Source organism: Stegostoma tigrinum, chromosome 31 (assembly GCF_030684315.1).
Source record: "Stegostoma tigrinum isolate sSteTig4 chromosome 31, sSteTig4.hap1, whole genome shotgun sequence".
Taxonomy (NCBI): domain Eukaryota; kingdom Metazoa; phylum Chordata; class Chondrichthyes; order Orectolobiformes; family Stegostomatidae; genus Stegostoma; species Stegostoma tigrinum.
The window spans coordinates 25,721,226-25,739,431 of record NC_081384.1 but is presented as its reverse complement, the minus strand read 5'-3'; the positions used below and the strand labels follow the sequence as shown (position 1 = coordinate 25,739,431).

The window sequence follows — 18,206 nt, the reverse complement described above, 5'->3', positions numbered from 1 at the left end:
AAAGACACCCCAGTCTTTCTTGACCACTTTTATATTTCAAACTCTCCATTACTGGCAGCATCCTGGTAAATCTTTTCTGAGCCATATCCAGCTTAATCTGCATCCTGTAACAGGCTGACTAGAACCAGGGACAGTACTCCAGAAGAGGCCTCCCCCAATGTTCTGTAAGCCTCCACATGACATCCCAACTTCTGTAGTCAAAGGTCTGAACAAAGAAGGTAAGTGTGCTAAATGTCATTCTAACCACCCTGTCTACCTGTGATACAAATTTCTAAGCGTTATGGACGTGAACCCCTAGGTGTCTCTGTTCCACAACACTGTACAAGATCCATCTTTTAATTGTGTAAGTTCTACCCTTGTTTGTTTTACCAAAATGCAATACCTGGCATTTATCAAAATTAGACACTCTCTGCCCCTCCTCGGCCCATTGACCCAATTGATCAAGTTCTCTTTGTAATCTTAAATAATTTTATTAACTGTCCACTCTACCACCAATTTTGGTGATACCCCTATGAAACATGCCTTCTATATATTCATTTAACTGATTTTATGTGAATGACAAGGAAAAGTGGATCCAGCCCCAATCCCTGTGGAACATACCTGATCTTAGGCCTCCCGACGGAAAAACCATTAAAGTTATACAGCTATTCAAAGTCGGACAACAGAAATGTTTCATCACTGTCATAGCTGCAAGGACTATAGAATGTAAGGTGGTCAAGCTGTTTTGGTCCTGTATGCATTAACCTTATAATGTTCCTGTGTAGAATAAAGATGGTCAAGTTGGAGATGGCCAGAAGTTTCAAAGGGCGAAATGCATTACTAGTTGAACTCTCATTCCGGTGAGTGTTGCAGACCTGAACATGATGGTTGAGTAAAAGTGAGAGGCTGGATAAGAGGCGCATTTGCTCCTCCTGTATTACACAGGCAGGGGGTATAAGTGAACTTCAACCCTGATTGGTGTGTGTTAGTGACTTGACCACCTAAGAGTGTGGACTAACAAAGGTTACAGCTTTGAGAACAGCTGTTAAAACATTTCTGCCCTGCAGGTAAAGAAAGGGAAATAAAGCCAAGTGCTGTCAGCCATCTCACTGTTGAAAGAAACCAGAACAAAGGAATTGCAATCAACTGAAAGGCCAAGAGTCTTAAAATTGACCGTTAGCCCTGCTGTTGAGTTATCGGTAGTATCCACTTTGTGACAGCCACGGTATTTACTCTTTAAACTGATCCACTTTTTGATTGGATTTTACATTTCTAATTGTGTTTGATTAATTCTTATTTTAGAGATGAATAAGTTAATTCTTTTGTTGAGAGAGCCCTATTGAATCCTTTCAAAAAAGCCATTTGGCCTTGGAGAAAGGCATTCACAAGGTGTTTCTGTACAAGTTAATCTTATGATCAACCAAGGGGTAACTGAATAAGTAGGGGAGTTGCTCGATTTAACGTATTTCGCCTGAAGCCATAATAACTTGGGGAACTTCACCTTGAGGTCTGGCCAAAAGAGCTGAAATGCACTGTTAACATGCTATGATCATTGCTATTTGAAATATCGACACCTGCCTGTCACAGATGCCAGTTCCCATGAATGCACAGGATACACCAACCAGTCAAGACCCAAGACCAGTCAATTATTCCTGCACTTGCACTAGGCACCTTAAACTTAAATTCAAATTGAGGATCCCGTCTTTCCCTCTCCCAATCAACACCACTCCAGTATTTACATAAGTGCATTTTTAAACATACACTGCCGCATACATTGGCACTGACCATCGTTTGTTGACACCTTGGGGTATACAAACCCCATTTTTTTTTCATAAGGTCAAATATATTGTATAAAAATGTATTTGAGCCATGTTCAAATTTCAGGTCAATAAATGTTGATCAGATTCTAAAACTGTTGACCTTGGCCCATCCTTGGTCCATTTTTTTTTCTAACTAGATATAAATGCCTTGAATCCTAGTACAGGGAACACAGTCTTGAAATATGCTAACAAATGGTAAGAAATATAAAATACTCTAAGACTGGGTAAGCTTAATGGACAGTTAAAGGGCCTAATGCCGACTATGTAAAGCAGATCTTTTTGGGAAAGAAGGAATGGAGTATTTAACTAAAAGATCTACCTTTAAAGAAAGGTATGAAAGGAGCATTGTGGTTAAAATGCATAATTAGTTGGGTAGAAAGCACATTTAGGGCATTATAATTGAGACATGGTGGAGAAAATAAATATTGGTCTCTTTACATAATATGCCCATTACAGCAGGGTCATTAAAGTCAATTATAGTTTTGCGCAGGTAATACCAGGGTGGGATAGACGTACTTTGGTTAAGTCTGCTGTGAGCTAGCGGAAATAATTCCATTAAGAGCTTTTAATGAGAAATTTGACAAGTGTGATTAGCAAAATAAATTTGCTCTGGCAAGGAAGTTAGAGCATAGTGGCCATTAATTTAACACTATAACCTAGAGGAAAGAAATGCGAGAAATTACAAAGGCATAATATTTCCCTGAAGCCACCCCTTTCTGAAGTTTAGCTTTGGCTGAATGATTGCTGTTGGATTTGTGGAAGAAAAATGAGATTGTCATTACCACTTTGTTATCCTACCCAAAGCCCCAGCAGTATAGATAAATGAGACTAATCTTCACTGATCCTCAAATGATCTTGAACTAAATATATTGCACTTGGTTTTTCTCTGGTGAAGTCTTCCTTCCAGTTACATACTTGTGTTTGTGCTGCCATAAGATTCTATGGGAATAGGAGAGGAACGAAAAAGCCACAACAAAGTATTTCTAAAAGTGAGATACCTTAAAACCAAAAAGAACTTAGTTGGTGAACCCAGAACTTTATCCTTTCTTTTCAGCAACTTGCCAAGGTCCATAGAAATGCTTTTACAAATGGTTGAAGTGTGAGCCTAACTTAAGTAGTTCTGGTTGAGTGGGGTTATCAATATTGTAGCTCTTGACTAATTTCAACAGAGCACGAGGCAATTTGTAGTCTCCATAGTCGTGTGAATTTTCAAACACGATCCTTATTAAAAGGAAAGTAGATTTTATACCAGAGATAGTAGGAACTGCAGATGCTGTAGAATCTGAGATAACGAGGTGTGGAGCTGGATGAACACAGCAGGCCAAGCGGCATTAGAGGAGCAGGAAAGCTGATGTTTTGAGTAGAGACCCTTCTTCAGAATTCCAGAATAACTTGTGAGATGAGGTGGAAAAGGCAATTCCTGCGACTCAACGTTTGCCACAGTATACTTGAGTACGTGTGTACAAAATCCTAATTGGCTTTGACTAACTACTTCCTAATGTATTAAATACTCCCATCTTCATACTTTTTCTTCAGAAAATTTCTACATGGGTTACATCTGAAATTTTGTTCTTAAGAATTGTTGTCTTCCTTTTCAGTCATGTGTGATTTTGGTTCACAGGGAAAAACTCCACTTAGAAAAGTTACAGTAGCAGGTGGGTGCACTGTTTTGAGAAGAGGTCGTAACCAAACAAAACATTATACTTGTATTTGAAAAGTTTGTAGAAATCTCTGAAATTTCATTCTCTTGTGTACTTTTCCTAGTGTAATTTTGTTGTTTGAGACCGTGCAAAGAAATCACGATGTTTGAAAACCTGATGAGTATTTCTTCTTCCTTGTAGTTTGAATTTTCTTTTGACTTCATCTCTTGCTCTTGCCCAGTGCTCCTCCTGAAACATTCAGGGCTGAGGTACTGTTAGCTTGATTAAGATGAAATGACTCACCGCAGAATGGGATTTGAACCTGGGACCCTTTCCCTATTAAATTCGTCATAATTTCAAGTAAAATGAAATCCACTGGGTTGTATTAACTCTCTTATCGAATATTTTTCAAGTTCACTGTGAGTTTGCAGTGTGGTTTTCTTGATTCTCATAAGACTTGTCAAACTGAGTCACTTGTGTCTGAGATTTAAGGTATTTCTTGTGTTTGTGAATGCCAGAGACAGTTAAGCCACATTTGCTGCAGAGTTACCCTGAGCTACCAAACAAAGTTCCTCTTCATTCTGTGTGAAAGACAAATTATGCAGAGAGGCTCTTGACATTGATCTGTGTGGCAGCTGCCTTAGTGCCATGACTTTACACTGCAAAAATGATCTTTTGCATGAAATTTTGTATAAATGTAACCTATCTGTCTAAATGATTTTCGTGCTTTGGTGCATTTTGGGGGGAGGGTCTCTGCTAGTTCAAATTTTGGAGACGTGGAAAGGATCTGCTTACTGCGCTGTTGAGCTTCAACAGTATTTGACAACAACCGTTTATTGATATTTTACATTTTGTGCTTCTGGCTTTTCTGTCTATTTTTATTCAATTCAAAGCTGTACTGTCTGGTCTCTCTGACAGGTGTCATCTGTTTAAAGGTTTTACTGAACTTTCAATATTAATGTTCACCCCAGTGCATGCTAATTTCTTTCATTGTTCCACAGATTGGCCAAAAGAGGACCTCCTTGGCCTACTGGATAGCATGAGGAGCATTGTCCCTTCTAATGATGTGATGAAATTCAAAACAACAGAGTCTCATATGGACTGGAACAAGGTGACTTTTGCTCATTACACAGCCGAGATGTGCAAACAGAAGTGGACAGAAATCTCACATGAAGTAAGAGCAAATGTCATTATGGTTTATACCTAACAGTATGGCTTTCCTTTTAAATGTGCAGTTAATATAATAATCCTCAGTATTGCAATAGACTGTACTTCGGCCTTAAATTATTTCAATCAATATGCAGTTGTCTAAATAGAGCCCATTACAGTTGATCACGAATGTCAGTTCTCAAAATTTTAATAATTTAGGGTGACAGTTTATTTGATTTTATTGCTTAATGAGTTGGAGATAGTTTGGTTCATAGGAGTTCTCTTTGAATATCTGGAAACGCTGCATTTCCCGATCTTTATCTTCTGCTTAGATTCATGGTTTGTTAGGAGATTGCACAACATAATTTCAGCATGTCAGAAAGGTAGAGCAGACAATGTAGTCCTTTGATCTTGCATAATCCATACACAAGTTGATTTCAGTTGTTGACAGTAGTAACAATGGAGAGGCGATGGCCTAGTGGTAATGTTGCTGGACTGTTAATCCAGGGACCCGAATTCAAATCCCGCCACGGCAGATGGTGGAATTTGAATTCAATAAATATCTGGAATTAAGAATCTGATGATGACTATGAATCCATTGTCGACTATCGGAAAAACCCATCTGTTTCGCTAATGACTTTTTTAATGAAGGAATCTGCCATCCTTACGTGGTCCGCCCTACATGTGACTCCAGACCCACACTATTGAGGCCTGGTTGTTCAACCAGCGATCTGGTTGACTCTTAACTGCCTTCGGGGCAATTAGGGGTGGGCAATAAATGCTGCCTGGCCGCCCTCATCCTGTGAATGAATAAAAGATTTTTTAAAAAGTCCTGCCGTAATGTGCAAAATGATTCATGTTAATAGGTAATCTATTAATTGTCATTTACTGTAATTTTCAAAATGTTTAAAGTTCTATTTATTGGTGGTTATTAGAAACAAGATCTCAGAATTACCCAGTTAAAAATATGGCTGAAAAGAGAAAATAAGATTGCTAATGTTTAGTGAGTACCAGTAAGGTCAGATTGCAATTGGAGTTCAGTAAAACCAGCACAATAATCAAACAAGATAGTAGGAGCTGTCAATGCTGGAGAATCTGAGATAACATAGTGTGAAGCTGGGTGAACACAGCGGGCCAAGTAGCATCAGAGGAGCAGGAAAGCTAGACGTTAACGGATAGTTTGAGCAATCTGTTTGCAAGATCTGTTATTAGCAAATGATTGGCAGAAGCCTTTCAAAGTCTATAAATTATGGCGCTGTTCATGTAGGATTAGGAAATTCCAGATAGAGCTATGCCAGGCAATGAAAGTCATTTAATGGAGCTAATCTAGCAAATAATGTGTCAGAAGTGGGACGGATATTAACACAACAAATTAAACTTTCAGGGTGGTTCTTCTAGAGTCGTGGAATACAAAATTAACGTTATACTTGGACACATCCTTTGCATGAGACATTTTCATTTTTAGCTAGGAAAAGATACTCTGAACAGGTTGATAGATGATGCCAACTCTTATGAAATTGTACTCCAATAACTGTTATTTTAATTTGGAAACAAGTTGTTGGAGGACACATATTTGGTGTTTAAATGTCTCTGTGACAGTGATGGCAGGGCAGTCTATGTCTGTAAAATCCATATGTAGAATTGGGTTAGCTGGCTTCAGATTTAGAGTCTAATTACCCTTGCTAACGTTCTTCTCAATGTGGTGAAATTAATTACTTTAGTTCTGCAATAAAAGCATGTCCCAGAATATTGCAGATAATTCAAGTTGGCTGACAATCAATTTTGCTTCAGTAAGCGAGTTTTTCATGAGAAGCTATTGTTTTCGCAATATGTGGGACACTGAAATTGCACTGCCTATTAGATGGGTGACTTTGTGCTCTTGCTATACTATTTCCCTTTTTTGATCTGGTTTTATTGAGTTCCTTTGGCAGCCTCCCAAAAACCTCTGCAATGCAGTTCCAGGATGAGCGCTTATATCTGAATGGCTGGTTGGAAATCACATGTCTCGAGTGTCAATCGGGTTGTTAACTCTTTAGTGGATTAGCTACCAATATCATCTCCCATTTTTTTTTCCTGAGTATAGAACCTGAAAATGGCTGCTTTTTTAATTGAGATTTTTTCAACTTCTTTATTCAACCTTTGTTATAGGTGAGAAAGTTCCGCACTTTATCAGAACTTATTATAGATGCACAAGAACATGTGAAGAATCCATATAAAGGGAAAAAACTGAAGGTGAGCATTTGACCTGAGGGAAAACGCCTGAACTTCTGTCATTGTTTCTTACTGTTTGTGAGGAAAGAAAAATGCATTCATGAAACAATATTTAAAATTTTTGTTTTTAATCCATAATATTTTAGAAGTGAAACATATTCATTGTAAAGTTATTGGTATTGCAGCCATGAAATCCAAACAATGCATGAGGTTATGCACTGAGCAATTCATCCTGATTAAAACTGCTGCCTTGTAATAATATATTTGGATGTTGTAATTTGATACATTTGCAATACTAGCATCTGATCTTGGCCTGACTTTTTGAACTTTAGTTTGATTTATTGAGCACTATTCGAGGCTACCTAGTAGGAGCGTTGGAAAAACTGACTTCACTTTCATTATGGATGGGCTTAGGGGAGTTTTGAATAAACAGAAGCATTGGTGATGCACCTTGTTCTCCAACTAAAAATGCATCAATTTGTTTCCCGAATCTTATTTGTTTCTGGAGGTCTTTCAAGGTAAAGTACACTCAATTTTCTTAAAAACCTGAGAATAAAGGAGTCAAATCACGAGGTTCAATAACAAAACCTAAACGAAGCACCTGAAAAATAATGCATTTTCTTAGCATTTATAATTTAGGACGTTTGACAGCATTTCATGCTGCAGAAGGTTCTGACTATCTCGCTGTGAATCTCTTGTATTGCTTTCAGGATCAAAACTCACCTGGAATGGTCCTTTTATGTACTTTCCGTAGGCGTGCTTGCACTTCAGATGATATCTTTTGTCTTCCTCAGACCTGAAAAAGAATGTTTGTGTTTTTTTTAATGAAAATGCTGTAGACCTTCCACTTGTTTTTGGTCATAAGTGATTTAAGTTGATTGATACACAATTTTATGAAACCTTTTGTGTAATATCGTAGGCCCAACTGTCTTGAGCTGCTTCATCGATGATCTTCCCTTTATCGCATAGTCAAAAGTGTGCACTCGTTGGCAAACGTCCCCAATGTTGGGTACCATTGGCGATTCCTCAGATACCGAAATAGTCCATGTCCAGAGGCTGCAAGGTCTGGAAAATATTGGGCCGACGAGCAGCAAGTAACCTTCATGCCACACAAAGGCCAGGCAATAGCCATCTCCAATAAGAGACAGCCTGTCCACTGCCCTGTGACATTGGAATGGTGTTGCCATCACTGAATCTCTGGGGATCACTGACCAGAAACTGAACTGGACTAGCCATGTAAATACAGTGGCTACAAGAGCAGAACAGAGGCTCGGAATACTGCAGAGTGTAACTCGCCACCAGACTTCCCAAAACCTGTCCGCCATCTACAAAGCACAAGTTGGCAATGTGATGGAACATTCCCCACTTTCCTGGATGGGTGCAGTTCCAATAACGCTTAAAAAGCTTGACACCATCCAGGACAAAGCAACCCACTTGACTGGTAACACATCCACAAGCATCGGCTCCCTCCACCACTGATGCTGTGTAGCAGCCATGTGTACTGCCAACAAAATGCACTGCAGAAGTTCATAAAAGATCCTTATAAACCCACAGGCAGGTACCATCTAGAAGGACAAGGGCAATAGGTACACGGGAACACCACCACTTGCAAGTTCCCCTCCATGCCGCACTTATTCCTGACTGAAGGGATGGTACATGCTTCTAAATGATGCTGGATCAAAATCCTGGAATTCCCTCCATACTGGCCTTGTGGGTCTACCTGCAGCACTTCAAGAAGGCCACTCCTCACCACCTTACATTGGCCAACAAGCGATGGACAATAAATGCTGATACAGCCACCAATGCTCATACCCCACAAGTAAATTTTTTAAAAAAATTCTGTTCTATATACTCTTATTGCGTCATGTTTCACACAATTTTGAAGGATGATAGAGCAGTTGAAGTAGTTCATACTGTAGGATAATCTGTGTAATTAAATCTATTGCCTTATTTCTTTCTGAACCTTGCATTGGAGGTTTTGGTTTTTGGCTTTTCAGATACCACATCAAGATCTCTGGATCTACTACAGATGCTGTTAAGTAAGAGTTTCACATTCTGTGACAATATGCTCTGATGAAGGGTCTAGGCCCGAAACGTCAGCTTTTGTGCTCCTGAGATGCTGCTGGGCCTGCTGTGTTCATCCAGCCTCACATTTTATTATCCTGTATTTAACTGCTGCTGTGACTTGTCACACTCTCACTGTCAGGCAGTTTACTTGGAGCCATCAAGCTGTTCCATTCAAATGCAAATACACTTCACAATTGTTTCAGCTATATGTACCAAAGCTTATGAGTCAAGCAAAAAGTTCCTTTAAAATCTACTTGCCTCCAGTACTATTTGAGCGTAAAGAGAAGGTTTGCTTTAGGGCCTTTTGAAGGAGAGCATCAAATAATAGTCAGGGGACACATCACATTTGTAGGTATGTTCTCCTAGTGCCAACAGAGATTAACTTTTGTGATACAAGATGTTTCTGATCATTACACTTGTGCTAGCATAATATTGTGAATTTAAGACCAAAAGAGGCCTGTTGTAGTGCTCTGCTTTTGAAGATAATCTAATTGACTAGCATGATGCAACCAGTGACTGACTGAAGTAAACTAAAAATAAGAGCTGTCGTCTCCTAGTAAATAATGGTTTAATTTTAATTGGATATATATCACTGCCCTTTCATCATCATTCAGTCAAAATGCTGACTGTTGCCACATGGATTTCAGTGGTTCAAGGAGGTAGTGGTAGGGCATATTGGGGTGGCCAATAAATACTCCTTGGCAACAATGCCCAAATCCCTTGATTTAAAAGGACATTATCACAATTTTAGGTTTGTGAACTGAGACTTCTTTGACTGCTCAGCATTGCTTATGTCCCCTAAATCCTAATGTGCCTCCTTTTTTATTTCTTAATCAAGGTAAATTATGAGGCCCTTTTTCTTTTAGACTAGCATGAAAATGACTTGTGTGCTGCCAACAGTTTTCTATCTTAACAAGTAGATTTGTTTCTCTATCAAATCAAATGCACAAACTTTTGAAAGAATACATAAAGTTATTTGTGTCAGGCAACTGTATAATCTAATATGCACACTTCTGCAGTAAGTTTTTTAAACCTATTTGCTTTATCTCTATACATTTTTTTTAAATGGAGGTCTATTTCTTATGTACTAATTTACAGCAATCTGGCTCAGCTACATGGACGATTGCTTTAATTTTTGTTTAAAAAGTGCTGCAAAGGGGGTTTGTTACTGAGGTGAGCAAATGATGGGATTGTATACACACTCAATGAAGTGAAATGGTAATATTTCGTATTCAACTATGTTTCTAGCCATTTTATCTCTGGTTGTCATGCTACAAATTCGTAATGATACAACCAATAGTCTGGAAATGCCCCCCACGCTAATGAGATCAGTAAAGCTGCATGTTAGTATCTGGCGTACTAACTGAGGTTAGGTAAATTGTAACTTTATTTTTATCTTGAAAGCATTAGGATTCAAATCCATCTACTTCTTCAGATAGGTGAATATTCTTGTGTAAGAAATCACAGACTGAAACAGGAGGCCCTAATATTGATCTAAACTGTCAAACTGCAGTGTTGAGTATGTCAATGGCCAAACAGTAGTGAGAACAAGTTTAGCATGTGTTCTGTGCAAAGTGGTAGCTCTGGGTGCTATATTATTTTAATTCATGCAGGCGATGTAAGTGTTACTACCTATCCCATTGTTTATTTACCATCTCTAATTGCTCTTGAGAAGGAGGTGGTGATGAGCTGAGTTTTTGAACCGCTGCAATGTATTTGATGTAGGTACATTCACAATGCCATTAGAACGCGCATTCCAGGATTTCGACACATCACACTGGAGGAACGGGTGATATACTTCCAAGTCAGGGTGATGAGTGGCTTGGGCTGCCAAGGGGGACTTGCAAGTGGTGGTGTTCCCATGAATCTATTGCCCTTGTCTTTAGTGGTCATATGTTTGTAAGGTGCTGTTTAAGAAGCCTTGGTGAATTTCTGAAGTGTGTCTTGAAGGTATATATACTGTTGCTATTGAGGAACAGTGGGTATTTATAGACTTGGTGTAAATCACAGACTACTTTATCCTGGATAGTGTCAAGTGCTTGAGTGTTGCTGGAGTACATCTGTCCAGGCAAGTGGGGAGTATTCATCACATCCTGATTTGTGCCTTGTAGCTGGTACACTGGCTTTGGGAGGTGAGGTACTTGGTACAGAGTTCCTAAAATGTCAGGGAGTGATGACTGATTCTCAATAAAGATGGCCATTACCTGAGGAATGCTGCATTTTGATATTGACTGGGTCAGTATCTTGGGAGTTGTGATTGGTGCTGAACTTTGTGTAATCACCTGTGAATATCTCCATTTCCGACCTTATGATGGATGGAAGGTTGCCAGTGAAGCAGAAGGTGGTTGGGCTTTGGATTCTGCTGTTAGGAACTCCTGTGCAGATGTTTTGAAAATGAGTGACATCCAACAGCACAATCATTTTGTTTTGTACCATCTGTGACTCCGACACAGTCTTCCCTCTTCCCATTGACTCCAGTTTTGCTAGTGTTCCTTGAAGGTTCACTGTGACAAATATGGCTTTAATGGCAAGGGCAATTCTTTTCACCTCCCTCCTGGAATTCAGCTGTTCTGTGCATGTAAGGGCTTAAGGCTATAACGATGTCAAAAGTTGACTAGCCTGATGGAACCCAAACTGAACACGCACGAGCAAGTTATTGGGTAGCACAATTAATGACACCTTCCTTCACCTACTGCTGTTTTACAAGTAGATTGATGGGACATTTATGGGCAAGGTTGGTCTTCTGTCCTGCTTTTTGTGTGCAGGATAATAGGCACTTTTCCACACTGGATAGATGCCTAGGTTGCAGCTTTGCTGGAACAGCATGGCTAGGGATATTGCTTGTTCTGGAATATGTGTCTTAAGTACTGTGTTGCTGGAGCATTGTCATGGCCTGTAATTTTCAATATCTAGTGCCTTAACAGGCATTTGCTGTTTAATAATATGCAGTAAATGGAAATTGGCTGAAGACTTACCTCTGAGATGCTGGGGACTCGAAGGCCAAAGTCAGTTGCATGACACTTTTGGCTGAAGACTTGCAAATTCTTCAGCCTTATCTGATGTACTGAGCCTACTCCAGAAATAGTTCACCACTGTTCACAACTCAATGTGGTGAAACTACAGAATTTACCTGACTTTAAGTTGGTTGTGGAATCACTTAATTCTATCCGTCACTTACTGCCTATCCTCTTCAGTATGCCAGTAGTCCCATGTTGTAGCTTTGCCAGGTTACTACACTGGTTGTAGGTATGCCTAGTTCTGCTCCTGATGGCATGTCCTCCTGCACTCTTCATTGAACCAGGGTTGATTCCCTGCCATGAGTTTGCACGTTATGGTTGAGTACAGTTCTGCTCAAGGCCTGTGGTGCCTCATGGATATTCATTCTTGAGTTGCTAGTACTGTTCGAGGCCTGTGCTATTTTCCGCAGCAGTAGTAACATGGCATGAGGATGGATAACCTCAATGTAAAAACAGAACTTTTTCTCCATAGGGACTGTAAGGCAGTCACTTTCTAACCGTTACTGTCTTCAACAGATGTGCCTGCAGCAGGCAGATCGATAAGGATGAGACCAAATATGTTTTCCCCCTCAGTTTGTTTCATCACTAACCATCACTGACTAAGTCTAGCAGGTCTGTCCTTCAGGGTGCAGCCAACTCGACTTGTCCTGCACAGTCATTTTTGGTGAGTGCTGGGCGTTTGAACGACCCGCTTCCTCCACCCAAAAGTATGTTGTGTGCCCTTGCCAGCCTCAATGGTTGCTGGGGGAGTACTGGACGTGGAGCCCTGATTCAGCTCCTTGCCTAGTGTTGACCAGATGCTGTGACATTAGAGGTTGAGGATTCGCAGAGCAACAACTTCCTGACTGTATGGAACTGTACCACGTCCTGTGCTTGGTTGTTCTGCCAATGTGATAAGATACTCACAGGAATGATACAGCTGTGTAAAGAATGCTGTTGACTAGTCTGAGATACCTCTCCCACTTTTGGCACTAGAGGCTGACTGGACTGAGTTTATTGTTTTTTGGCCTTTTCTGGTGCCTAGTTTGCAAGACATTCCCTTGAGACTTGTTTAGCAGTTTGATGCAACACAGCTTTGGATCTGGAGTTGCCTGGAGGCCGGACGAGGTATGGGTTGCTGATTTCTTTAAAGGACATTAGTGAACCAGTTGGATTTTTTACAAGGGAGTGGAATTTAAATTCCACTATCTGCTACGGTGGAATTCAGACCTGGGTCATTGTCTCTAAACTTAAGTGATCCAATGCCACTTACACCATCACCTCCCCCATGGATCGGGGTGTCAGTTTTCTAAATTCTCAGCACTAACCTGCTGAGCAATTTTAATGATCGCCTTCATAAATTGAAGGTGAGAGGTAGTATTTGAAACATTTATTCTTTTGGATAATTGTTGAACTGGTGATGGTTTGCAATGTCTCTTTTTTTTTTAATTGCACTTTCAGACTGTCTAGCAACAGCAGCTGGAAACACTTTGTTTTGTTGCTTAAAAGATCAAAGTCAAGCAATTGCAGCACAGCCCTTGATCTGGTTGAAACATACCAGTGTTTGTTTTAAATAATAAAATGGAGAAAGTGCAGCACACAACTCATTGGGACACAAGTAGCTTAAATCAAAATCTGATTAAGTGGCCTTTCCCCATATCTGATGAGGTCAGCTCCTGCCCTTAAGGCCTGGTATGAAATGACTCGGGCACTGACTGTCTAGTTGTGCCAATTATTCAGTGGGAGTCCAGCAGTTTCTCCAGCATCCTTTTCGAACACAACACAGGTATCTTCGATTTTCCTTAGGCTGCAGCAAGCGCGGTCGTCGGAAGTTCGCACTCCACATACAGCCGCACGAGCAACCTCAACTCCTTTTTCAGCAGCACTGATGCTCTCTCTGTCCTGTCTTCCTCTGCATTTTAATTTTGTCCTTTGACTCCTCTGTACTTTATCAAAAAAGTGTTTCTTTAGCATTAAGAACGATAAATTCCAGCAACTCAGGGGAATCTACGCCCCTCTAGATATCCACCCCATCTCTTACTTCCCCCTCAATCATGGCCTTTCCCTGTCTAACATTTAATCTGTCATAAGCAAAGAACTCTACTTTTTATCTTGTTGCATCCCTACCATAATGAAGTTTGAGTTTAACATGACATTCCCATTTGATCAGAAACTGTTCTTGTGCTCAGTGAACATCCCCAACGTTTAACCTTTATCTGGCTGAATTTTCATTTGACAGGTGTTGGAATGACATCACAATTCTCAATTTCTTTACTCCCTTCACTCTCTCATCTGTCTCACTCTGAACAAGCTGCATTTCATTCTTTGAGTTGGAACCAAACATTTTTGTAATTAAGTCTGCTGACGTTTGGAAGCTACTGTTATTTTGACTGACCTCTACTCTGCGAAGGCATGAACGCTAATTCTGACTCACTCTTTCTTTCTTTCCTCAGACCAGTGTCCTAGTACTAAATGTCAAATTGTTGCTTCCTGGACTAATCTTACACTCAGTTGATTTTTCCCTCTATGGCTTCCCACCTCAACTCTGTACAACTTAACTTCTACCTCCTAGTTGCGATCACTAGACAAGACTGTTCTGCTTCACCTATGCCTTTAACTTATGCCTGTTTGACTGAAGTGTTCCTACCTTTTTCCCTTTTCTCCCCCCTCCCTCTGTCCATTCTTCCAAGCTTTCGTGCTCTTCTGTCCCACTCCCCAACTTAACTTGTTATTTTTCTGATGCCCCCCAGCTTTACAAGTTGCCAGTGTCATGTCCCCAAGTTCCACCTGTTCATCATAGATGTCCAAATTCTCTCTATCTCTGTCCCCTGCCAAAGTTAGCTGGAAAGGCTATCCTCTTCATTAAATGGAGATCTGTTTCTTTCGGCAACTCTCCTCTGCTTTTCTGGGCTTGCTGTCTTTTTGAACCATTTCTCTTTTGGAAGAAGTGAGTTGAATCAAGTGTTTTTGTGGGTGCCCTTATAGGTCCTAGCTATGCTTGTCTTTTTATTGGGCTATATAGAGCTTTCCTTTTTCTAGTTTTACTTGCTTATCTTCTGAGCTCTCGGTCTTCGGTATTTACTTTACTATATTGTCTTGAACTGGAAAATTTTGCTTTCAGATTCCACCCTCCCTCAGTTTCTCATGGGCCATCTGCACCTCTCCTGGGCATCTCTGACTCCTATTCCCATGGTTCATGTATCATTAGTTATGTAGCCCAATGACTCCCACAGTCACCTTGAATATACTGCTTTGTAAATACGTGGCAAGGCTTCTATTCTACTGAGTTCCTCCAATTCAGTTACAACTATTCTGATACATCCCTGCACACCGTTTCGGAGAATGCTGTCTTTCATCTTCAGCCGAGGGGTCTCTCTCTCCGTCCAACCCCCAGGTTGTATTCCTCAATTGTATCCACCACATTTCCTGCATCTTTGCTCCCTTCTCTCCCACAGCCATAATGTGGTTTCTCCTTCCTTTCCACCGGCTGTCTCCATACCAACAGGTCAGTTTCCAATCTCCAGCATAATGTAACCACCATGTACAATGTCCTTCTGCCTTCCCTTTTCAGAACTCCAAAGGAGCTTTTCCACAGGACTTTTCCCTTTGAGGAGGAGATCAGCACAATCAGTTCTTCCTACAGCATCTTTCTAGGCAATTGTATGGGAATATAACACTTGCCCTTCCACCGTTCGAGGTTCCCAGTAGAATCATAGAATCAACTCCTTTCAAATGAAGCAGTGATTTACCTGTATTTACAATCTAATCTCTTGAATCCACTGCTCACAATGTGATCTCTTCTACGTTGGAAAAACCAAATGCTAACTGGCTGACTCTGTGATCCATGGATCAGTCTAATGCATGACCCTAAGCCTCTAGGGATCTGATCTTTCAGTTATCCATCTTGTTTTCATTGACATCTCTGTTCTTGTCCTGCGAAGCCCCCAATAAACTTGAGGAACAGCACCTTTATCGAGTATGGTTTTTACAGCCCCCGGACTCCGTTTCAGAGCATGAACTCCGTTTTCCTTCATTTCCTTCTGCGTGCTTCAGTTTTTTGTATTTTTTGTTAGATTTCAGATACAGTGCTCAAGTTTGATGCACATCGCTTGTTTCTTTGTTTCTTACCCACCAAAACTTCCCTACAGCTTTATCATTGACTCTCATGTCCTCCACCCTATGACAGACCTTCCTTTGACTTTGCCATACCCACTCCTCACTGAAAACTTATCAGAGTTCTGATGAAAGAAAGGTCATTGACCTAAAATGCCTTTTTCTTGTTTCTCCAGTTGGTGTTAGAACATAGAACATAGAACATAGAACAGTACAGCACAGAACAGGCCCTTCAGCCCACAATGTTGTGCCGACCATTGATCCTCATGTATGCACCCTCAAATTTCTGTGACCATATGCATGTCCAGCAGTCTCTTAAATGACCCCAATGACCTTGCTTCCACAACTGCTGCTGGCAACGCATTCCATGCTCTCACAACTCTCTGCGTAAAGAACCTGCCTCTGACATCCCCTCTATACTTTCCTCCAACCAGCTTAAAACTATGACCCCTCGTGCTAGCCATTTCTGCCCTGGGAAATAATCTCTGGCTATCAACTCTATCCATGCCTCTCATTATCTTGTATACCTCAATTAGGTCACCTCACCTCCTCCTTTTCTCCAATGAAAAGAGACCGAGCTCAGTCAACCTCTCTTCATAAGATAAGCCCTCCAGTCCAGGCAGCATCCTGGTAAACCTCCTCTGAACCCTCTCCAAAGCATCCACATCTTTCCTATAATAGGGCGCCCAGAACTGGACGCAGTATTCCAAGTGCGGTCTAACCAAAGTTTTATAGAGCTGCAACAAGATCTCACGACTCTTAAACTCAATCCCCCTGTTAATGAAAGCCAAAACACCATATGCTTTCTTAACAACCCTGTCCACTTGGGTGGCCATTTTAAGGGATCTATGTATCTGCACACCAAGATCCCTCTGTTCCTCCACGCTGCCAAGAATCCTATCCTTAATCCTGTACTCAGCTTTCAAATTCGACCTTCCAAAATGCATCACCTCGCATTTATCCAGGTTGAACTCCATCTGCCACCTCTCAGCCCATCTCTGCATCCTGTCAATGTCCCGCTGCAGCCTACAACAGCCCTCTACACTGTCAACGACACCTCCGACCTTTGTGTCGTCTGCAAACTTGCTGACCCATCCTTCAATTCCCTCGTCCAAGTCATTAATAAAAATTACAAACAGTAGAGGCCCAAGGACAGAGCCCTGTGGAACCCCACTCACCACTGACTTCCAGGCAGAATATTTTCCTTCTACTACCACTCGCTGTCTTCTGTTGGCCAGCCAATTCTGTATCCAAGCAGCTAAGTTCCCCTGTACCCCATTCCTCCTGACCTTCTGAATGAGCCTTCCATGGGGAACCTTATCAAATGCCTTACTGAAGTCCATATACACCACATCCACAGCTCGACCCTCATCAACCTTTCTAGTCACATCCTCAAAAAACTCGATAAGGTTTGTAAGGCATGACCTACCCCTCACAAAGCCGTGTTGACTGTAAAAATGACTGTAAAATGATCCATCTTGGTGGAGAGAGTGAGGCAATAAGTGTTTGATGTTTGAGTTTTTTCACAAGTAGGATTGTATAGGCCCAGATCATCCTAAACTGCCCAGGTACTGGGAATATTGCCACTGACTGCAAAGATTATCGTAACCTTTCTACACCTGCCTTCTGTTCTTTCTGAAGGGGTCAATTGGGCACAACACTTGACCAGCACCAAGGCTGCCCCTCTGATGGTAGAGATGGTGACAAACTCACTGAGATGGGTAAACTGATATCCCATTTTGTAGGCGGCGTTATTTCAGGGCACGAAGCTCAAACTGGCATGATTATCAGGGCCTTGGAAACTGAAGCACAGACATCATTCATCACTGTCTGATATAGTACTTGCACTGAAATCACCCGGGATGAATATCCTCTCCAATAATTGACACATTCATGGAGAGTGTTGTGGGAATGCTTTGTGGCAAGATATCATGAAACAGAGTGTCATGGGACCATACAGTTGTCCAGCATGGAAACAGACCCTTCAGTCCAACTCAGCCACGCCAACCAGATATCCTCAATTAACCTAGTTGCATTTGCCAGCATTTGGCCCAAATCCCACTAAACCCTTCCTATTCATATATTCATTCAGATGCCTTTTAAATGTAACTGTATCAGCTTCCAGTACATCCTCTGGCAGCATATTCTATACACGCACTCCCTTCTGCATGAAATAGTTGTCCCTTAGTTCCCTTTTAAATGTTTTCTATCTCACCTTAAAACTTTGGCCT

At 41.0% G+C, this 18,206-nt stretch overlaps 1 protein-coding gene across 13 annotated transcripts in view; it reads left to right on the top strand.

The window, feature by feature from the left end:
• The window catches only part of ubtf (upstream binding transcription factor), a 75,301-nt gene that overhangs the window by 11,269 nt on the left and 45,826 nt on the right, over nt 1–18,206 (top strand). For all 13 annotated transcript variants that reach the window (XM_048560382.2, XM_048560385.2, XM_048560383.2 and 10 more), the window contains exons 3-4: nt 4,441–4,613; nt 6,737–6,820. In XM_048560382.2, the coding sequence (XP_048416339.1) occupies nt 4,441–4,613; nt 6,737–6,820 (257 nt within the window). The remainder of the gene's footprint in view (nt 1–4,440; nt 4,614–6,736; nt 6,821–18,206) is intronic.